This window comes from Lynx canadensis, chromosome X (genome assembly GCF_007474595.2).
Source record: "Lynx canadensis isolate LIC74 chromosome X, mLynCan4.pri.v2, whole genome shotgun sequence".
NCBI classification, from domain to species: domain Eukaryota; kingdom Metazoa; phylum Chordata; class Mammalia; order Carnivora; family Felidae; genus Lynx; species Lynx canadensis.
The window spans coordinates 109,801,194-109,824,837 of NC_044321.2; the positions used below are offsets into that span (position 1 = coordinate 109,801,194).

General features: G+C 47.2%; 1 protein-coding gene across 1 annotated transcript; it reads left to right on the forward strand.

Annotated features, from left to right (window-relative positions):
- The first annotated feature begins 15,518 nt into the window (after window positions 1-15,518).
- BRS3 (bombesin receptor subtype 3) lies at window positions 15,519-19,632 on the forward strand. The gene is made up of 3 exons (XM_030306381.1): window positions 15,519-15,952; window positions 17,477-17,828; window positions 19,219-19,632. The coding sequence occupies exons 1-3, from the start codon at window positions 15,519-15,521 to the stop codon at window positions 19,630-19,632; spliced, it is 1,200 nt and encodes a 399-aa protein (XP_030162241.1).
- The last annotated feature ends 4,012 nt before the right edge of the window (window positions 19,633-23,644 follow it).

Here is a 23,644-nt window from a genome sequence, read left to right on the forward strand (position 1 = left end):
ATTTTCGTTCCACATGCGTGTTGCTACTATATAAAGGGGTGATGGAATCTTGTGTGTTGTGTCCTGCAACGTTGCTAACTCAACAATTTTACAAGCCTTTTTCATCAATTCCTCGGTGTTTTCTCTAGACTATGACCCAAGTATTTTTCCAATAATCTGTCTTCTGAAGGTGGCAGCGCACATGAGAATTCTTAGTTACAATAACTTACTTTTAAGTTAACATTAACTCTCTGACAGAAAGACAAGAGACCTGCCTCACATGTATGCATCGCTAAACTAGTATATGTCTTAGCAGCTAAGCTCCGTTCCATTGACCAGTGTGGGGAGCCATGTTCATTTCATTCATTCATTCATTCATTCAACAAGTAATTACTGAGAACCTACTCTGTGGAAGTCAGTGGAATTGACGCTGTGGACCCAGAAATAAACAAGATAGATATATTCTCAAATGCATTTGCCAAGCAACATCTTGAGCTCAAAGTAGAAATTTAAAAAAAGTATGTTTGTGCTGCTTCTAATTTCCTGAAGATTGAATTATGCATTCCATTAACCAGTGGATTCCCAAAGTATCTTCTGCTATGGCATTTCCACTGGGAAAAGCATGAGAAAAACCACCGTGGCTAGAGTTCTCTTGACACAATGTTCTATCTCACAAGGAAAAGAAAGGAAAGGGAACACCCAACGGTTTGATTAACGTGGTCACTTACCATCCCCCCGACCCCTACTTTTGAAGGTTCTGACTCACTCCCAGGGCTGCAGGACTGCCTTCTTCCTAGGCTATGATAATTTGACCACCAGCTATAGACTTAGCAATATCTGCAGGCCCTAACGTTGATCTTGACCCTTGCTGCATGTTAGGAATCACTGTGAGGTTTTAAAAAAAATACACCTGCTAGGGATCTAGACCAGACCACTCGATTCAGGGCTTCTGAGGCTGGGGCCTAGGCATAGGTATGTCTTAAAAGCTCCCCAGGTGATTCTGGGGGCATAGTGAGAACGAAGAACCACTGTAAATCTAGCCCAATCTGCTTATCGTGGTGGTGTAAGTCTACTCTTTGTGGACCAAACTGTATAATTGGATTTTGTTAAGGTTCTACCTTCTACCCGCCAGGCACTGTAGCAAGTACTTTACACACATTGTTATTTTGACTTGTCCAAGATCACACAGCTAGTAGAGCTGAAGCTATTTCTGTCCACCAGCGGCACAAGTGTTGGGACCGTCCTGTCTTAACTGTCACTGTATGCCCAACACCTAGCTCAGCACCTGTACCCGGCACATGACAGATGTCCTGGAAGCATGGAAAGGCTGCAAAATCATCCTCTGCCTCTCTGTCCCGAGGTCCAGGCTTTTCTTGTCCCTTGTCCTAGACACTGAACCTAAGCTTGAGGCTGGTGTTCTGCCAGTGACTCTGGGCGTCAAGGTCTAACCCAGCTCATCGCCGGGTGTGCTGTTCCCTCCTGCTTAAAGGTATTAGATGTCAAAATACACTACACCAGAACCAGTGATCTCAAGTAATTCAAAGGTTTATTGTTATATGTAAATCCCCAGAACCAGTGCTCATGTTCTCTCTCTCTCTTTCCCCCCCCTCCCCACCTCACCCCCAGCTCCACCTAGGGATTCCCCTTGCTCTTGCCTGTTGCTGGGTGAGAAGACCCACTGGTTAGAAGACCCTGTGATGTTCAGGCAGAGGAAGAAAGAGTGGCCCTGGGGACACACACACACACACACACACACACACGGGACAGGAGCCTACCTACTGAATAATGCTGGGGCAGTCATTCTGGTGTGGGGCAGGGATGGGGGGCAAATCAAAAGAATCAGGTTATCTTATAAGGCTCTTCTTGGGTACAGTGGGTACAGCTGAGCGTTCTGAGTTTCTGACCTGACAGGCGCAAATGGTTTGGTGAGATGGCATCTCCTAGGAGTGACTTACCGCGTTCAACCCACCGTTCACCCTTGGAAGTGTGCTTACACGTGCATGGCGCTGGTTTGCCAGGCCTGGCTCAACACGTAAGCCCACCCGTCAGCGGGAGGGACCCCGGAACAAGATGCACGGCCAGCCACCCCAGGGTGCAGGCGTCACCCAGGAGAAAAGGTCCGTGTGAGCTCAAGGCACCTCGCGTGAAATTGTAGTTGTATCGTCAACTGGGGTGGGCGGTGCGTCTGTCAGGCAACGTGTGTGGCCAATTCTGAGGTGGTCGTTACTGAGATTTAGTGGGTCGGGGGAGCCTACATTTCTAAGTTTCTGGAACCAGTGCGTCTGCCGGAAGTCCTACAATTTTGGTCCCAGAAGCCCTTATTGGTGCCTTACTTCAAAGGGCTTCCTTTGCACTTGCATTAGATAGATTGAGGTATAGGGACAGCCTCGTGGCCACCTGCAACTCTAATCCCTTGAGGGTCCCTTTTCCAGCTGCTGCTTACCTAATTAGGAGAAGCAAGAACCCCGTATTATTCTGCTCAACAGCTGTCTGCCTTCTTCTAATGAGGTCTGGTTAGTAAGGGTACTTGGTACTGAGTACCACCACGGTGGGGTGGGGTGGGCTCTCAGGCCATGAAAACCCCACGTAGGACAGGGATCGAGAAGGTCCCCCTTTAGGGAACATCGGGTTCTGGATGAGGCCCCTCCCCCGCCCCTTTTTTCTTTTCTCTCTCTCTCTTTTAATTTCAAAGTAATCTTGGACTCCTCTTCTTCACTCGTCCGGCCTTTTCGTCAAGCCCGACACGTAAAGAAAACACAGATGCTTGCATCAAACGTTTCCAAGTGTCTCCTGCTCCGGACAGTCTCTGGCCTTACCTGCTCCCACTGTGTCCCCCTCATGGTGCTCCTCGGACCCTCACAGCTCGGGACAGCTAAAGCACACCCAGAGAGTCGGCACACGCCAAGCCTTACGAGACTCTCCTACCCCCTCCCCTGCTCCTTGCGACATCGGCACCAAGTCTGGGAACAGGAAATGTTCCTGAAGAAGCCAGACAGGGAAGGCCCCCTTTAAAGCAGAAAGGCCCCTCCCACCCCCAGGAGGTCCCTCTCGGCTGGCTCGGTGACCAGACCACCAGCCACGCAGCCAACAGGAGCTAAGGCAGACCGCACAGCTACTCTTACCAGGGAAAGTGAGCCGCTCTCCTGAGGCCCCTGGGCCCCTGGCAAGGCACCAAAGCCTAATCCTGAGCCACAGCCTGTTGTTCTAGGAGGGTCAGCCTCACAGACCTGAAGAGGGAGGAAGGAAGGCAGAGAGGGAAGGAGAGTGGTAGGAAGGGAGAGGGGAGCAAGGAGAGGGAGAGGTCAGCCACGGAATGTGAGGTACCAACCCTTCTATCAGATATAGTCCGTGGAGGCTGGGGTTCTTCCCTGAGAAGAAGAGGCCGAGTACCTCTCATGGGAGGGGGCGGGGCACGGAGCAAACCTGAAGGCAGGAGGGTCCCCAGAGGCTGGTCCCTGAGCCAGATCCCATGGTGCCCCGCGTGAACGCTCCCCTTCCTGCCCCCCAAAGCTTTAACGTGGAGGGAGGCAAGAATGGGTGTGGGGTGAGGTTAGGGAAGGGAGACCTCGCCCCTGGCCCCTAGGCCACACCTCCTTCCAAGTAGGAATAGCTTCACAGTGGGAGCCACCTATCAGAAAGGGTTGGGGGGGTGGGGGAGTAGGGTAGGGGAGGGCAGGGGAGGGTCCTCGCAGGGCTTTCCCCAGCAACCAGAGACTAGGTTCTGAGCAGCGCGGCCCTCTCCCTCTTGATTGGTTTTAGTTTCAGAGACTCTCTGATAAAACGGGACGGGGTGAGAGTGTAGGGAAGCACGGCCACCCCTCCACACGGCCGGCGTCAGAAAGAGTTGTGGCCTCTGTGGGTTCCGGGGAGGCGCGCTTTGAGAAGACTTCTGTGCACCGCGGATCGACCACACCTTCACCGCCTGTCCACACTTGGATTCCACCGCTGCCGATTCAGTCCTGGGCTACACCCTCAAGTATCCCCGGGCTCCTGCCTCCCTTGGGCCCTTTCGAAAGCCTTAGAAGAAGTCATCTGCCAAGTGATCCACTTCCCTTGTGAAGCGACACACAGAGAAGGGCATTAGGTGCTCCAGGGCCCTGCGTCTATAGGGCCAAAACCCGGTTGAGCTGGTAAAATGAGCAAGCTAGGCAGGTGTCGAGTGAGCGGGTCTACTGGCTCGTTAGAAGTCTTCCGGAAGGGAGGCATTAGTGGGGACAGGGCCACAACTCTTTTTCCAGAGGCCCCTGCACAGGACCAGCCCCCGGCACACCAGCCCCCGAGCTGTCTTGCAGCCCACCGCACAAGGCAAGGATCACTATTGATGCAAATCTTCTAGCACACATCACCACCCACACGTATCGCGTCCACACAGCTACCGCTCAAAGATGATAGAAACGCTGTGAGTAATTCCGGGCACCTGCCTCTGTAAAGACAAGAACGCAGCTGCTGCCTCCCAGAAAGGGGGTCTCCGCGCCCGCGGGTCCAAAGCTGAAATGTGTTCTCCGTCGTGCCTACCATACCCTGCACGGCCAATATCAGAGCTCCTTGCATGGATCTTTCCCACTGAGCCCCCCTCTTATGGGGGCAACACCTATGAAGGGGGAGTTAGCGTGCACGGGGCAGCGAATTTGTCTCTGCCCCTCCACCATTTTTTTTTTTTTTTTCTGGACCGAATCTCCCCGTCTGGGTCGTTCAGCCGTCTCCCTCTGGGCTTCCTGTTAGCCGCCTAGCAAGGGGAGGGTGTATCTTGATCCGTCCCCCCCTTAATCAGTGCACAACTGCTTCCGATGGAAATAGATCGGGCTCTGGGAACACGGGAAAGCTGATGGTATTTCCAGTTCGCAGCCTCCGTAGAGAGTCTAAGGCAACTGTTCAATCTCAGTATCTCTGAGAGGAGAGGGCTGCAGAGACCACAGGCACGTGGCCGCAGAGGCCTGTGAGTAAGGTTCTAGACCTCACAGGGCAGCAACATTTCCTCCTTTGCTACTTGCTCTCTCTGGACGAGCCCTCCTTCTGCTTTTCCCTTGGGGCTGCCTTCTGCCCATGAAGCAAGGGGAGGATGACTTTAAAAAAAAAATTTTTTTTAATGTTTATTTATTTTTGAGAGAGAAAGAGAGACAGAGCGTGAGCAGGGGAGGGGCAGAGAGAGAGAGGGAGACACAGAATCCGAAGCAGGCTCCAGGCTCCGAGCTGTCGGCACAGAGGCCGACGTGGGGCTCGATCTCACGAACTGCGAGATCATGACCTGAGCCGAAGTCGGCCGCTCAACCGACTGAGCCACCCAGGCGCCCCTGGGGAGGATGACTCTTTATCCAGCGCCCTGATGTCAGACTCCCTCCACGGAAAATAGGCCAGGGTCTCGGGAAATGGAAATGTTGCCGGTGTCTCTACTTCCCAGCTTCTGTGAAGGCACAACTGACAGCTAAAGAACCCCCGTCTATCCAAGGGAGACCAGAAGGGAGCCCGAAGCCTAGACTGAACAGGGCAGAGAGAAAACAGAATGCAGGAGAGTGTGTAGACAGTGTGTTGATCCTTGGGGAAAGAGGATCAGTCAGGTTAGGAGAAGTCTGAGTCCTTGATTTCTGGCTTCTGCTTCTATCCTCCTGAAACTCGTGACCACGTCTTTCATGTTGACACTCCATCGAGTCACTGCCAAAGACGCAAAAATTCATCCTGGCTCATTCATGTTAGAAACCAAGCGAGACAGGGTCCACTTGTCCATAGTCGACTGGGCAGAAAGGGGAAATCGTTACCTACATCCTTCACTCTAGCTCAGCAAAGCCCCGAACACCACTCCTTTTATTTATATACTCGTGATTGTTGTAATCACATAATCTTTTTCACAGTCTTCCGAGAGATCATCTTCGAGATGATGTAAGTAACCGTGCATATTGATGTGCACGCCAACGTGTGTATGAGAGGGATTTATAAAACAGTTCATTACCCTCGTACAAAAATTACTAAGGCAGGCTTATCACAAGCTCTAGAAGACAGGGAAATTGGAAGTGGGGGGGTGGTGGGGAGTTGCGTCTTGCCCGGGCAGCCTTTTTCTGACCCCGCCTCTGTTAACCAATCTCGGGTTAATCTGGGGATGTTGGTTCCCCAACCTCGTGTCCACCGTGGACCCCTAGTTAGTTAGCTAAGGGCCGTGAGGCTCAGGTTGGTGATGAAATACAATGCAGCCATGCCGAGGGGCAGCCGGAACGCAGACCGGTCCCATGCCACTTCAAGGAGCGGGCCCGGCCAACTTGAATCCCAACCAGGAAGGAAGAATGAACACTTGGGTCTGCCTCACAAAGCACCCTGGGAAGCCAGGTCCCCGGTGAGGTGGGCTTTGGATGGTGAAGGCCAGGAGGGCGGTGAGCCGCCAGCCTGGCCGAGCCCTCCCTAACCTGCTGGTGCGGGGGGCCGTGCGCTCTCCCCTGGGGATGGGAAGGGGGCCGGGTCCCTTTGCGTTTACGCAGCCGAGTGGTACAGAGAGCTATTTACCACAGCATTCTGCTGGAAAGAAAGTGGATGGCGCGCGATCGGAAGGAATGGCATCTTTCAACTAACAAAAGAAAGAAAATAGAAGCATAATTACCAATTCGCAAAGCCAAGCGATTTGATTTGCTTCTCAGGAGTCCGTGGTTCGCTGGTGGTTAGGTATGTGCATTCTCCCGAGCTTCAAGCCAGCTTTAGCACTCGCGACTATTATCTCAGCTCGTCTACCTGTTTACTTTCCCAGGATTGGTATTTGTTTCTTCTCACGGTACGTGACGTTTTATTATTCAGGTCCTGTGTACCTCTACTCAGCGGTAAAGACACCGTGGGCATCGCGCCTCGATGTCCCTCTTCTGAGACAGGGATGTTCTGGGAGTACACACTGCCCACGGAAGTCTGTTTCTTGCACCTGACTCCCAAGTGGTTCTTGTGGCCCTTGAGAAGGGAATAGCAGATCCTGTCACATTCTTAGACTGTTCCTGGGACCGTGGGCCCCCCCCGCGTGCATTCAGTCCCAACCCTCGGTTCACAAGAGCAGTACTGGCTTTGAGGCAAAGCTCCAGGCCAGCGTTCTGGGCTCGGCCTCAAGCTTCTTTTCTCACTGCTGTGGCTCCGCCTTTGCGTTTAATTTAGATGACCCCAGGGGTGCCTGGGTGGCTCAGTTAAGTGTCCGGCGTCGGCTCAGGTCATGATCTCGTGGTCTGTGAGTTCGAGCCCCACGCCGGGCCCTGCGCTGACAGCTCAGAGCCTGGAGCCCGCTTTGGATTCTGTGTCTCCTTCTCTCTCTGTCCTTCCCCCGCTCATGTTCTGCCTCTCTCTCAAAAATAAATAAACATTAAAAAATATAATTTAGATAACCTCAACGTTTCTAAACATGGGACCCAATCCTGCTCTTGATAATTTATCAAGTACCTTTCATTTTCCTTCCTCCATGGGAGGTCTCTTGTTTCTTGGTGGGGGGGGGGGTGGAGGTGGGTGAATCATAGGTTTGAAATGTTACTATGAGGTTCTGGAAGAATCCCTGAAATAGCTCTGGATCACCAATCCTCATCCTCCCCCTTTTATGTACCCCATCTTCTCTGACATACACAACTCTCCTTCCTCCTAGAGTCGATGAAGAAGCGCTCGTTGCTTGTAGCTTTATTATCTACCTGTTTCCCCAATTATGAGTCCAACTCAGAGAAGCCAGGTCAGATACAGCTCTCAAAACTTCCCACAAGGGACTGAGGGTCCCAAGACAGTGCCAAAGGAATGTCAGTTAAAGACCATTCGGGTCACTACTCACAAAGCAGGATCCTAGAGGGTGTGCCTGGGTGGCTCAGTCACTTAAGCATCTGACTTCAGCTCAGGTCATAAGCTCATGGTTTGTGAGTTCAAGCCCCGCGTCGGCTCGGGTCATGATCTCGCGGTCCATGAGTTCGAGCCCCGCGTCGGGTTCTGTGCTGACAGCTCAGAGTCTGGAGCCTGCTTCCGATTCTGTGTCTCCCTCTCTCTCTCTCCCTCTGTCCCTTCCCTTCTCAGGCTCTGTCTCTCTGTCTCTCACAAATAAACATTAAAAATTTTTTTTTTAAAGCAGGATCCTATAAATCATTTAAACAGCCACACCTGCCCCCACACTGTGCACCGGGTATCTGCCCAGAAAAAGGATGCCTTAGCACAGACCCAACTGTTACCAGCCTGCATTCCTTGTATCTGATTCTGTCTTGCTTCCAGCTCATATTTATGCTTCCTCCTTTTCTGCTCGGCCTTGTACATGAGTAAAAAGAAAATAGACCTTTGCGGGCGCCTGGGTGGCTCAGTGGGTTAAGCATCCGACTCTTGGTTTTGGCTCAGGTCATGATCTCACAGTTCATGGGTTCGAGCCCTGCATCAGGCTCTGCGCGGACGGTGTGGAGCCTGCTTGGGATTCTGTTTGCCCCTCTCCTGCTCTCTCTCTCTCTCAAATAAATAAACATTAAAAAATTAAAAAAAAAAGAAAATAGACTTTCATACTAGCAGGCTCTCAAAGCCGTCTCTAGATCAAAAGAGATAACACATGCGAAGAATACATTATAGCGTCAAGCGTACAGTAGGTGCTTAAGTGCACGGCGGCTGTCATTTCACCCGAGATCAAACCACCTAATGTAAGGCTCGCTGCGGTCAAATAAGAGGACAAAGGAAACGCATATTCTGTTCTTTATATTTTTACCTAGTGGCTCTTTTTGTTTTCGCTAGAACACTTTCCTCCACAATTATATGGGTTCTCCCCGCCACCGTCAGCTCCAGCACATGGGCTTTTCTGTGTTTCACTGTGGCCTAAGGAACCCCCTTTGAAGCGCCTCCTGACGTCCAGCCCTTCACTGTACGGCAACAAGCACTGCTTGTGCTGAGTGGACCCAGAAAAAGGGAAACTGGAAAAGCAAAACGAGACTACATCTGAAAACCAAGTAAGGAGACAGTGCGGTCAAAGATAAGATGTTGCACGGGCAGGTCAAGGTGATGTTCAAACGTGATGCCAGGGGGGCAGTGGCTGCCTCAGTTGGTAGAGCATGAGACTCTTGATCTCAAAGTCATGAGTTCAAGCCCCACGTCGGGTGTAGAGATTACGGAAAAAAATTAAATCTTAAGAAAAAAAATAATAATTCCAGGGACACAACCGGTCTGCCACAGTATACCCCTTAGGTACAGTTCAGTGCACTTAAAAAAAAAATTAAGTTTATTTATTTTGAGAGAGAGCATGACCAGGGAACAGGCAGAGAGAGAGAGAGGGAGAGAGAGAATCCCAAGCAGGCTCCACACGGCCAGCGCACAGCCCCACATGGGGGCCATCTCACTCGTGCACCATGGGATCGTGACCTGACACGAAATCAAGAGTCGGACACTTAACTGACTGAGTCACCTAGGTGCCCCCAGTTCAGTGCACTTCTTGAGGGACAAGGTATGCCTTGTATTTTTTTTTAAGTTTTTTTTTTTTTTAAGTAGTCTCTACATTCAACGTGGACTCGAACCCACAACCCCAAGATCAAGAGTCACATGCTTGGGGCACCTGGGGGGTTCAGCCGGTTACACAACCGACTCTTGATTTTGGCCTTAGGTTCATGATCTCAGGCTTGTGAGATTGAGCCTCGAATCAGGCTCTGTGCCAAGTGTGGAGCCTGCTTAAGATTCTCTCTCTCCCGGGGCACCTGGGTGGCTCAGTCTGTTGAGCGTCCGACTTCAGCGCAGGTCATGATCTCGCGGTTTGTGGGTTCGAGCCCCGCATCGGGCTCTGTGCTGACAGCTCAGAGCCTCGAGCCTGCCTCGGATTCTGTGTCTCCCTCTCTCTCCCCTTCCCCACTTGCGCTCTGTCTCTCAAAAGTGAATAAACGCTTAAAAAAAATTTTTTTTAAAGATTCTCTCTCTCCCTCTCTCTCTCTCTACACCCCCCCCACCTCTTTCTCAAATAAATGAAGAAATAAACAAGAAAAAAATCTTTATTTTTTTTTATTTTTTTTTTAACGTTTATTTATTTTTGGGACAGAGAGAGACAGAGCATGAACGGGGGAGGGGCAGAGAGAGAGGGAGACACAGAATCGGAAACAGGCTCCAGGCTCTGAGCCATCAGCCCAGAGCCTGACGCGGGGCTCAAACTCACGGACCGCGAGATCGTGACCTGGCTGAAGTCGGACGCTTAACCGACTGCGCCACCCAGGCGCCCCAAGAAAAAAATCTTTAAATAAAAGAGTCCCATGCTCTACCTACTGAGCCATCCAGGTGCCCCCACCTTATGTGTTTTTAGAGAAGCCAAGATCGTCCAGATACCCCCTTGAATTTGCCCAACTGCACAGCCCAGCCACAAGTGTAGTGTGGCTGCTGTATCCCTCATTTGCTAACCAAGAATCTCCAGGAAGGAGTCTCGTGGTGGCAAAGGGAATGAGATCCTGACTCTTCCTAATACAGCCCGCTTAGGTCCAAAGGCGTTAACGATGTCTAATGGCCTGGGATAGTCCCAAATGAGGCCAAATTCCAGAGAAGGACCAAGGAGGGTCCTCTGAGGGGAGACTTGCCATTGAAAGAGAATGTGGTTGGGTGATCCACACTGGTAATCAGAGTCCAGCCGGGGGTAGTGGTTAGGAACACTGACTCTGGAACCAGGGACCTGGCTTCGACAGCTTGGCTCCTAAGTAGTGGGGATAATTGAATCAGCCAACTGAGAGCTGTAAGTGGCATCACCTTGATGTGGCCGGTTGTGAAGTTCGTCTCAAGAGGCAAGATTAAGCTGCCAATAGCCCAGCGGACTGGATTGAACAAATAAAGGACTGATGTGTGCCTACGTGGACCCGACTGTAGAGATTCTTGGGTCTGTTTAAGGAGGAGAACTGTGAAAATTCTTTCTACCAAAACTGAGTGTGTAGAGAGGGATGTTGAAAGACAAGAGATGTTGTTGTTGTTTTTTTTAATTGAGGTGTCATTGACATAGAACATTATATCAGCTTCGGGTGTACAACATAATGATTCAATATTTGTATATATTGAAAAATGATCACCAAAAGAAGCCTAATGGGATCAATAAGTCACAGGGAGTAGGGGTACAGCATAGGGAATATAGTCAATGGTATCGCGATAGTGTTGTATGGTGACAGATGGCAGGTACATTTGTGTGAGCACAGCGTAACATGTAGACTTGTGAAGTCACGATGTTGTACATTTTAAAAAATAAATAAATAGAAGGGGAAAAAGGATTTTAAAAAAGAAAAAAATGTCTAGTTAACATTCGTGACCACAGATAGTTACGAAACGTTTTTTTTTTCAAAGATTTAAAAGATTTTTAGAGTAATCTCTATACCCGGTGTGGGGCTTGAACTCACAAACCATGAGATCATAACCGGAGCCAAAATCAAAAGTCGGAAGCTTAACCGAGCCGCCCAGGCGCCCCAAAACATTTTTTTCTTGTGATGTGAACTTTTAAGATTTAAAGAGACCTTGGGGCGCCTGGGTGGCTCGGTCGGTTAAGCGTCTGGCTTCAGCTCAGGTCATGATCTCACAGTCTGTGAGTTCGAGCCCAGCGTCAGGCTCTGTGCTGACAGCTTGGAGCCTGGAGCCTGCTTTGGATTCTGTGTCTCCTTCTCTCTCTCTGCCCCTCCCCTGCTCATGCTTTCTCTCTCTCTCAAAAATAAATAAACATTAAAAAAATTTTAAGTTTCATCATGACAAGAATTAGCTTTGACAAGAAATTCCATTTAAAAGAGCCAATTGGAATTTCTATTTTTTGTAGAGCCTAGCAGTGCATAAGTTGTGTTTATTCTACCTAGTCTTTGCAAAGTTTCTTCTGAAGAACAGTGTCCCCTTCAAATAAGAAACTGGACCAAGAAAGTTTTGAAGCAAGAAATTTTGAGGGAGAACAGAGAACTATGACCACAGGAATCACTATTGCGGAGATCCAAATACATCTACAAGTCAAATTGTGTCCTCTTAAAATGGATCTAGCCCAGTTAATCAATAACAGGGAATTCCATCCTGTTATCCAGCATAAGACTAGTTTTCAAAAAGGAGTCTCTGTGATTAGAGACTTACGGGCTGAGAATTCTGGTTATTCATGTGTCAGTTCTTAAATACACAAACTGTGCTTGAGTACTCAGCAAAGAGTTTACCCACTTCATCTTTCTCCCAGTGGGAAGAATCACCCCAAGTCCTTTGGGTGACTTGGAAATAGGTAGTCAAGAGCTCAGGAACTCTGGCTTACCAGGGACTGAGAGATCGAGGCAGGATTATTTATTTAAAAAATTTTTTTTTAAATTTTTTTTTAACGTTTTATTTTATTTGTTGAGAAGAGAGAGACAGAGCATGAGCAGAGGAGGAGAGAGAAATAGGGAGACACAGAATCTGAAACAGGCTTCAGGCTCTGAGCTGTCAGCACAGAGTCCAACACGGGGCTGGAACTCACAGACCGTGAGATCATGACCTGAGCCGAAGTCGGATGCTTAACCAACTGAGTCACCCAGGTGCCCCTAAAAACTAATTTTTTTAACGTTTATTTATTTTTGGGAGGCAGAGAGAGAGCACGGGAGGAACAGAGAGGGCGAGACACAGACTCCAAAGCAGGCTCCAGGTTCTGAGCTGTCAGCACAGAGCCCGACGCGGGGCTCAAACCCACGAACCGTGAGATCATGACCTGAGCCGAAGTCGGACGCCCCACCAACTGAGTCACCCAGGCGCCCCTATCCAGGCAGGATTTTTGAAGTATTCATCACCTTGCACATTCCCTTGCCTTTAATGAAGACCCACAGAAATATGTCTCTGACCTCAGTATCAGGAAAAGCCATACTTCTCTTGAACAGCTGGCTTATTCTTGTCCTGCATCAGTGGTTCTGAGAGTGTAGTCCCTGACCAACAGCACCAGTAATCCTCTGGGAACTTGTTAGAAATGCAAATATTCAGGGCGCCTGGCTGTTTCAGTCAGTACAGCATGCAACTCTTGATCTCGGGGTTGTGAGTTTGAGCCCCACGTTGGGTGTGGAGATTACTTAAAAATAAAATCTTAAAAAAATAAAACAAAGAAACGCAAATATTCAGGCCCCACCCCAGACTTACCCAAATTAGAATCTCTGGAGGTGAGATCCAGCAATGTGCTTCGATAAGCCGTCCTGGTGATTTTGGACACAAGACAAAATTTGAAAACCACTGTCCTGCTCGACTGATGCCTGAGAACATCGGAGCCGAAACTGCAGACTATCTCCAGCAACTGTTTTTTAATCCCTCTCCCACCACCTTAGAGGCAGAGAAGAGTTCTGCAGCACCCTTGGATTCCCAGATCCGTGGAGATTAAAAAAAAAAAAAAAAAGAGAGATTTTAGCAACACTAACTGAATTGGGCTGAACCAGGAAACCCCAGCTTCAGAAAACTGGCAACGTATTTGTTCAATGGATTTGAAAAACTTGGATGATTATATTGACCAAGTATGCACTAAACACAAACAACAAAGGATTTCGCCCTTTTGTAGAGGCTAAGTGCCCTGCAACTTTAACTAGGAACAATTAATTAGACATTGCCATGGTTGGTGGGTGAACTGTAAGCTACTGAGTACTTGTGTGACCCCTCGCATGAGATACTTTTCCCCTCTGAACCTCAATTCTGCTCCTGAGAAAACTAGAGGACTTGATTTCCTCATCGCCAAGGTTGCTCCCGTCTCTGACATCCTGGAATTCTGGAATTCTAGAGATCCAAGAACACCACTGCTCCAGCAGTGCCCCCAACACCACTACTGTCTCCTAACCTCTCCCGACCAGGAAGAAGAAAGGCACGCTGGTAGCTGAAGCCTCCTGAAAGCACGCCTGAGATGTGTGGAACTCAGATAATTTTGGAAATCACACGCCAAGAGTTTGTTTCTTACTACCCAGTGCCGTGTGGCCATCAGCCGAGGTGTGAATTGGAAGATAGTTTGCTCTTTGCCACATGACACACAGGAATCCCAGAGAGATTCTGTCATTGGCTTGTGAGAACCAGATAATGGACCAACAGTATAGAGCCAGCCCAGCGCATGATATTACTTGTGTGTATTCTTAAAAGCTAAGGGGGTTGGGTTTATCCAAACACTTCCCCTACCCCACTGCCATCAGAAACAGTTATTTGGCTGAGTAAGTCAAGCTGTGGAGGTAATTTCACAAAGGGTGGGGGGATTGGTGTGGTTTGGGGGGCCCGAATTAACCAGATAATTGGTTCAATTCATCCGGTTCGCTTTCCCTGTGGGATTTATTGCACGTACTCTGTCAGGTATAAAGAGCAATCCTGACTTGCCCCTCCTGATCACTGGCTAGCCAAATACTTTGCTGTTTTTCATTTCACTTCCCGGACTACCTCTGATATGGACATATTGATAAAAACCTCGCTACACAGAGTTTTCTCGTAGCCGAGAGATCATCCTTTGCACTGGATCATTTCAGAGACGATTTCTCAGCAGGTGATATATTAAATGCCTTCAAATGGCTGGCCTCCCACTACCAAACACCCCCCCCCACCCCACATACACACACGGAAATCACATACTTACAATGTCTGCAACGAGGGGCTTTTCTTACTGGTACTAAGGTGATTGCCTTAATTTTCTTCTTCCTCCAGCTGATGGAAACATCATCTACCTGCCTGTCATCTCTGGAGCAACCCACAGCATTCCTACATTTGAAATGAATGCCTCTCATTCTTACAAGTCCTTTTGTGTCAGGACCTCTGAGCAGCGTCCTGTATTACTCCGTTTTGCAACAAGGCAGGTTCATTATGACCATTTCTGAAGAGAGAAACCCTCAGCAGCATTTACAAACGTATGGGCATTAAAACAGTCAAACAGCTAAAGCTGCTTGATTAGGACATTTAGAGACAAAGCAACTGGTGGTTTGCCTGGATTTTTCGTCTCTGAAAGGTTGCGTGGATATTCTGTAGCACAGCCCCCGTAATGTGCATGGTGGGGGATTACTGTGTGTCAGAGCTGGGCGATAACTAGGGTCGCCTGAATGATTCCTGCTTGCAAATGACATCAGCCCTGTCAAAGTGGGAATGATTTGTTGCTTCAGCGCCTCTCTGATATTAAATCTAGAGGGGTGGATTCAAGTTAGTGCTTCAGAGGACACACATACCTGTTTCTCACGTAAAGGAACATGCAGTAGACCATCTTCTGATTGCAGAGAAATGAATGAGTCCGGGGAGAAAATGGACGACGCCCATGTAGATTTTCGTGGCCAGACATGGAAACAAGGTGATTCTGATAAACAATAAGTATTATTTTATAATATCTAATTATTCATAAGATTCCCCAACAGGGAAGAACAAGCAACTGCAGAGCATTTCCCCAACCCCCCTCCCTCTGTCACGGAAACGCCAATAAAACTCCTCCACCTCCCACCCTTCAATGCCAGATCGGTAAGCATTTAGCCAAGCATGCTGGGAGACACAGAACAACTGAAGGAAAGGAGTATCCGGGTGTCTTGAATTTGCTTGCCATTCTGCTCTGTTCCACCATCTCGTTACTAGACGTAGGCATTAGACGTGACAATCAGCCACATTTAAACTGAGCAGAAGAAATATCAAAGGCAGAGCCCTCAGAAGAAATGTCTCAAAGACAGCTTCAGTCACCTAATCAGACTTTAATTCCAGTCACAAATGACACAGACTCATCAAGCTCTGTCGTTCCTAATGATACCACAAATAAAGGACGGACCGGAGACAACTCTCCAGGAATAGAAGCTTTGTGTGCTATCTACATCACTTATGCTGTGATCATTTCAGTGGGCATCCTTGGAAATGCTATTCTCATCAAAGTCTTTTTCAAGACTAAATCCATGCAAACAGTTCCAAATATTTTCATCACCAGCCTGGCTTTTGGAGATCTTTTACTTCTGCTAACTTGTGTGCCGGTGGATGCAACACACTACCTTGCAGAAGGATGGCTGTTCGGAAGAATTGGCTGTAAGGTGCTTTCTTTCATCCGGCTCACTTCTGTCGGTGTATCAGTGTTCACGTTAACAATTCTCAGCGCTGACAGGTGGGTTTCTTTTCTCAGTTTTATTTGCTAGGATGTGAAATTAACCAAAAAAAAAAAAAAAAAAAAAAAAGAAGAAGAAAGAAAGGAAAGCTTGTACTCAGCATTCATCGGCTACTGTTCTGCTTTTCTTACAGTCTGTAACGTAGATGTAAGATTGGAAAACCGGGGAGTGGGGGGGGCAATTAAAATAAAAGTTGGTGTGAGAAGGTTAGAATTCCTGGGTTAGCATCGGAGGAAAGGCTGGAATTGTATGCTTTGGGAATAATTTATTCTCTTTGGAGTGTAATTGTTTGTTTGAAACAATACTGAACCGTGTGTGTTTCCACCCCCCCCCCATTCAGTTTATTTATTAAGTAAGGCAAATTGTTCCAGGTGGAAAAGAAAAACAATTCATGCTTTATACATTAGTGCAGCCTAGTGGTACAATATGGTCAACATTAAAACATCAGCATAGGTGTGAAATTGACCACATACACATGCATCTAATTTACTTGAAATTCATCAAATTAACCAATGGCAGAAAAACGGTGAGGTTTTCGGCTGCCTGGTAACTTAATGTAATGTCACCACCTAATTGTATTTGTTTTCTCTATAGGCATTCAATGACATTCTTGTTTCCGGAGAAATAAATTAATCCGGTTGACTTTTAGAGCTCTGTGGATAGAGCGTGTGAGAACCTCCGGCAGTCAGGGTATTCCGGCTCCGTTAGGATATTTTCAGTCTAAGTACTGTGTTTTTCTGTGTTCCTATTGTAGAATAACTGTGAAAGCATGAAAAAATTTTTGAGGCTCCAAATGTTCAGATTCTGGAATCAGAGAAGAGGAAAAGCTTTCCCTGTGTCTTTTATGGATTTTTGCTTTGACTGTTTTTATATCCTATTCAAGTGCAGATTTACTTAAAGCCTGTAGATTTTAAGGCGAATTTGTCAGCATAAAGACATCTTTGCATGGGCACGGGGTGTCCAATTTCACCCTTGCCTTGCTCTAAATTTACCTACAGATCGGCTCGGGCAACAAATTAGCACGTATGAACAGGGGAGAAATTAACCCTCTTCTCTTTACCGCACAAACTCATGGAATTCTTTCCTAGGAAGGTTGATGACTGCTCACTCACGAAGGAAGGAGAATTAGGTTTAACCTCAGTCACTTATACAACAAGGAAATCTTTTAGAACCCATAAGGTGATACACAGGTAATGAGTTACTCTCAATCATACAAAGAAATCATGCTGAAAAAAATATATTTGTCCTAAATAGAGGATCTACACACAAAATTATAAAATTGCAAATCTGAAATAGTTCCTCTTAGTGAATAAGAGAAAAGATGATCGGCAGAAACATAAAATCCTGGGATGTATTGTGTATTAGTTATTGAAATCATAACTCATTCGGTTGCTTAATGTTGACCTGGTTATATACGTGTGTATAGGAGGCAGAGCTGGATGGCCACGGAGGTCACTTTTAGCCCTAAGACTCTGTAGTTTTGATATGTATTTTGACCTTTGCCTATGGTTATTTGTTTCCAGATACAAGGCAGTTGTGAAGCCCCTAGAGCGACAGCCCTCCAATGCCATTCTGAAGACCTGTGCCAAAGCTGGCTGCGTCTGGATTGTGTCCATGATCATTGCTCTACCAGAGGCTATATTTTCAAACGTGTATACTTTTCAAGATCCCAACAAAAATATGTCACTTGAAGCGTGTACCTCCTATCCTGTTTCCGAGAAGCTCATGCAAGAGATACATTCTCTGTTGTGCTTCTTGGTGTTCTACATTATCCCACTCTCAATCATCTCTGTCTATTATTCTCTGATTGCTAGGACCCTTTACAAAAGCACCCTGAACATACCTACCGAGGAACAAAGCCATGCCCGCAAGCAGGTATGTATTAATCAGGACTCATGCATGAATTTAGAAATGAAATTCCTACTTTTGCGCCTGTGAGCAATAACTACGATAGCGGGATAGTAATTTTGCTATGGTCACAGACTCTGGAGTCTGTCAGACAGTCTGTCTGTCATTCTGGCTCGATCACGTACTAGCTGTGCAGTCTTGGGCAAGTGACTTAACCTCTCTGAGCCTCGGTTTCCTTGCCTGTGAAATGAAGAAGGGGGCTGGGTGAAGTATACGAAATACTTAGCATAGTTCCCGGTGCATCGTAAGCAGTCGATAAGTGGTGGGATTGCTATTGTTAGACAGGGGACAGGTGAAGTTTGGGAGCTGTCAAAATTATTTACACCATCGAGTAGTGATGAACAGCACACAAGGTGAGACTATGAAGTGAAGTATCTTTTGCTTTAGAAAGTGTAACAGAATGACAAAAACACAGGATGATAGAACTGGCAAGGAGCCCTGATATTATTCGATGCAAACCACTTGCAAACCAACCGGCTTATTCAGATGAGCAAGCCGAGGGCTCAAGGGACGAGGTAAGTGCCAGTGGCAAGAGAACACAGTGACTCGCAGAAGTTTGATTAAGACCATTGCAAGAGCCGGTGTGCCCTCCTTCCCTAAAGATGAACAGAATAAAAAGAATGTTGCCAAAACATTGTTCCATTTGATTAAAAACACACCAACAGGATTTCTATTTTTCCTGGGGGGGGGGGAGGCTATTCTTGACCAGTCCATTCAGTTGGTTCAACAGGGGTGCTCATGAGGCTGAAGTTGCATATTTGGTGCCCGTGTGAACAGTTCTCTTGACTCTGTGACCACAGGGACTTAACCTGGTTCATTTCCTTCATTAACAGGGGTAGGCAGCATACTTTTCACAGGTATAGGTAGGATGACACATTGGTTTTCATTCCTTTGACTGTGGGGTCAGAATTCCTACAGATTACAGATAATTTCTGGCAACTTTCATAAACCCCGGAAGAACACCCTAACCTAGCCAGCCTCTGCTGAGGCAGCGCAAGCAGTTTCGTATAGCATCTCTCTGGTTTTAATTAAATTAAAATTTCAAGAATTCCACGACACTCCTTGAGATAATCGGAGACCACCTAGAGTATCTCAAAACTGGGGCTGGGAGTCTCTGAATTAGAGCTAATGAGATCAAGATCATGGGTTACCATGCCAATTAACTGGCTGGATTCTATAGGCACGGGCTGCCTTCCCACAGATCCCAACCAACGCGTTATTTCACAAACGCATGCTCAAAGGGATGCCAGCCTGTTAACTGTTCATGTCTATGTAAATCTAGAGCGTGGCTCGTTAAAATCTCTGCCAGCTAAATGATTTTTTTCCCCCCTGTGGTCGTTTTTCTTCCCCCCTACAGATTGAGTCCCGGAAGAGAATTGCCAAAACTGTTTTGGTGCTGGTGGCCCTGTTTGCTCTCTGCTGGTTGCCGAATCACCTCTTGTATCTCTACCACTCATTCACTTATCAAACCTATGTGGACCCCTCTGCCATTCATTTCATTGTCACCATTTTCTCTCGGGTTCTGGCTTTCAGCAATTCCTGTGTAAACCCCTTCGCTCTGTACTGGCTGAGCAAAACCTTCCAGCGGCATTTCAAAGCTCAGTTATTCTGTTGCAAGGCAGGGCTGCCCGACCCTCCTCCTGCCGAGACCCCTCTTAACAACCTGGCAGTGATGGGAAGGGTCCCCGGCGCTACAAGCACGCAGGTGTCTGAAATTAGCGTGACCTTGTTCACTGGGTGTAGTGCGAAGAAGGAAGATGACAGAGTCTAGCTTTTCAATTAAAAATGGTATTTTTCCTCCCAGCATGAGTATCCGACTCTGAGCTGTGAGTAGGTGGATGGTGTCAGGATTTTTGTTGTTTGTGCATTGTGCTGAAATCCTAGGAGTGAGAGATCCTTATAAAGGAAAGGACAAACCATGGTATTTTTTTTTCAACGTACAAACGTTAATGTTACCGGGCTTTCTAAATAAAATGAAGCCCCACTAGGTGTCAAAAGACACGTTTGTATGTCGGCAGGTCCTACGGGACCTCGGATGGGAGAGAAGGTGAAATAAACGGGATGACACTGGAAAATCCAACGTGTTCCCGTCACATCTACGCTTCTCATTTCTCGTATACTCCTGTGATTTGCATAACACTGTGTCTGTGTTCAGTATGTGGTGCAAATCTAGAGATTCTGCTTTGTGTATGAAAAGGGGATCAGATAGAAATAAAACGTCTGCAGTTTTCTTGCAAAACAAAGTCCTTAAAAAATAAAGCTTCGCAGGTGTTTTTGACTGCTCTTTCCCGTTAATCTCTGTCCCATCGTAACTAAAACTCTGCGATTCCAGTGAAAATGTTTTGGGGTCAGTGACTATAACGTACCGAGTAAGGATCTGGGGCCGGGTGTTTGTCTGACTGGGTCAACACTTACTGACTTATTAGTTCCACTTACAACCAGCATTGATCGATAATGGAGCACACGTCTTTGACAAATATTGTGAAGAACTCGCCGTACTCACGGGCAGGATAAGTGGCCACGCTTATTGTCATCGGAAGGCCCCAGAGGAGGACCCCTGTCGAAAACCCCGTGGACCAGCCAGTGTCTGAAATTCTTCCTTTAAGGAAATTCATTTCTCTCTGGTAAGCAGTGCCCTCTTTCTAAAAATTGGAGAAGTACCACGCGAAATCCTTCACATCTGGGCGTGCAGTTGTTCCCAGATCATCTTCCTGCTTGACTTCTTTAAACCCGATGGGTGCCTGAGTCCTGTAAGAGCCTGGCCTGATTAACCCCTGCCCTTGGAAATCAGATAGAAGGTTCTGAATTTCTGTCCTGTGCTCCTACTTGCTAACGCTTTAAGCTTAAGAATTGTTATTTCAAACAAACTGTTGTCAATAGATGTGTCAGATTTAGATTTGTGGTTTTAGAAAATGTTTTCTTGGGGCAAATTAAAGGATATGTTTGGCGCTTTAGTTAAATCCGTATCTCCAAAGCCTTGATTGTGGAGTGTGCTTTTGGTAGTTTTGAGCTTTCTGTAAATGGCTCGTGTAGTTGTGAACTTTTGCTGATGATGTGGCTCCAAAAAGGGAACGCGTTATCAACACTAAACTTTACATGTGTGTAACATTGTTTTACTTGGGGGGGGGGGTGCCAATATTGTGTTAGTGTTAAGTTGGACATTGTAATAAGTGGTGGGAAATAAATATCAAATAAAGTTTTAAATGACTCTGTGTAAGTTTATATTTTAAAAACAATAGTTCTGACAGGGGCACGTGGGTGGCTCAGTGGATTAAGCATCCGCCTCTTGATTTCGGCTCAGGTCATGATCTCGCAGTCTGTGAGTGCAAGCCCCATGTCGGGCTCTGCGCTGGCAGTGTGGACCCTACTTGGGATTCTCTCTCTCTCCCTCTCAAATAAACTTAAAAAACAAAATACAAATAAGAAAAAAACAATAGTTCTGGAGGAATATAACCGAGAACCCATTTTAATCAGAAAATTTAAGTTATTTGCATGTCACAAAACTCCCAGATGTTTTACGATTTCCTCACTCTTGAGTAAAAACTACGTCTTTACTCTTCCAAGCATGGCATTTTAGAAATAACTGATAAAAGTACCAGATAACAAAAGCCAAGAAAGCTGTTTAGCCGTTGGTGAAACTAGAACTCAAAGAACGTTCATTTTCCTCACTCTTAGTAATTCAGGGGTGACTCAGGGATCTGATATAAAATAATTCCCTAAATGGTTTGATAGGGCATCGCCCCCCATCCAGAGTTGGGGAATTGAGATTAAAACCCATGGCTTTGTTTTGATTTTTTTTTTTTTTTTTGGAGGGGGTGGCCTCCCTCTCTCTCTCCCTCTCTCTCTCCCTCTCTCTCTCCCTCTCTCTCTCCCTCTCTCTCTCTCTGTTTCTAACAGATGATCCTTATCAGAGCTAACCTTTTAAGTAGGTCCCAATAGCCACAATTTCTTTCACACTGCCTATTGTGGTTCCAGGAATGTTACTATGGAAGACTTCGTTTCTCTGGAGAGGGTCCCAAATGGGGAAAAGCTTGGGGTACATGAAAAACAAATTCTGTATACTTCCCAATTTTGCTCAGGGTGTGCCCTGACCCGAGACTTCGAATAAACAACCATGATAATACGCTACAAAGCAGGAAAACAAAGTCACAAACGTAGGTATGACCGAAATGTGCAATGGTAAGTCTTTGTCGTTGACGTTGAAAGTGCCAGAAAACATTGAACACGGGCATACCCACCGAAGGCAGCAAATTTGGGTTAGAAGGATTTCTGCAGCGTCAACCATCGCAGGTCAGGGATCCATCTCTCTTTTTATCAAAAGGAGTTCCTTTTATTTCCACTGTATGTTGAGATTACAGGAAGCAGGGACAGGAAAACTCCTGAAGAGAGCGAGCTTGAAGAGGCCATTAAAAAATATGGATATAGTTGGGTACAGGCCAGTAATTTTCCAGAGTTCCTGAGCCAGGTAGGAGATTTCTCCGGCTGAGAAGTCTGCTTTTACAAATTAATGTACTCTTATCCACCAAGAAGGCCATGACCTATTAGGCCAAGAGCGTAGCACAGATCGCCCCTAAAAAGATGAAGAAGGCGTTCAGAGACAAGCTGGCTGTCTGGGTCCTGAGAACTGGCTCAGCTTCCTGGGTCCAGCAGCTTCTTCCTGGTTCCCTCGTGAGACCCCGCTACATTCCCATCCTGGAACTTCAGGAGCTATCCTCCTCCTCATCATAGATCGGTATTTTTTGCTTGTTACCTTGAGTGTTTCTATGACTTGCCAAAAAAAACTTGAAAAAGACGGGTCACAAACACAGAGATGCTTACAGATTCCCTCAGTTACCAGGGAGTCAATTCTACGGGCACACAGGGAACTAAGAACCAGGAACCAGGCCTCATAGAGACAACAGCGTGGTTAAAACGAAACAAGACAACGGTCAGGTCTCGTGGTCGAACAGAAGGCCACTGTAGGTACAAGGGTGCGTGCCTCCCAACACCACTGCTCCACTATCGCGGTCACCCGGTGAGCCTGTGTCACTGCCTCAGCTTCTCCTCCCGCTCCTGGGGAACTTCACAGGAGGCCCCTGTGCCATTACCTTCCCTGTGTGGGCCTCCCGCCCTCCGTGTTACTCTGACCGTGTCCCTGCCCGTTCCGGACTCGTTCCTGTCCCTGGGAGAGGTTGTTATTGGCTCATACGGCCAAATTCGGTCTAGAATGCAGGGCTCCCCTGCCAGGTCACCGGGCAGCCTGGGGGCCATGCTGGCTGGGTCACAGCGGACCCAGGCCTAAGGGACCATTTTGGCCACCTGTTCAGAGGGGCCCATGGATACAGCAGGCATCCAGAGGGTCACGTGCGGTAGCAGGGCTGTGTAGCATATTATCACCTATGCTGTGAACTCAGGAATGAAATCGGACCCCAATAACACATTGCTGAAAACAGCTGTACACTATTTTGGGATCTAGGAAGAAATACTTAGCAACGCTTAAATAAGTGAGCCTAATAAAACTCATGTTGTCTATATCATAAAAACACAAGCGACTCCAGTTCTCCGATGGTCCCCAACAGCACGAGAACTTCATGAAAAAGAAATGTAACTGGAAAACAAAACAAAACAAAAGAACAACCCACCCTAACCCAAGCTACTGTTTAAAAATCACCGTTTATGGTTGAAACCATGTCCTCACAGCTGGTATTTGGGGAGTTAGGATTTTCTAGAGCCCATGCGCAACTGCTATATTTAGAATCAAAAGGTCACTGGAAGAGCAGAAATAATTTCTTCTGGTAAGCTTT

Excerpts from the sequence above, each read along its gene's own strand:
- BRS3 (XM_030306381.1), top strand. The coding sequence starts at position 15,519 with ATGTCTCAAAGACAGCTTCAGTCACCTAATCAGACTTTAATTCCAGTC. Across the intron at positions 15,953-17,476 it reads ACAATTCTCAGCGCTGACAG|ATACAAGGCAGTTGTGAAGC; the intron begins GTGGGTTTCTTT and ends ATTTGTTTCCAG. Across the intron at positions 17,829-19,218 it reads AAAGCCATGCCCGCAAGCAG|ATTGAGTCCCGGAAGAGAAT; the intron begins GTATGTATTAAT and ends TCCCCCCTACAG.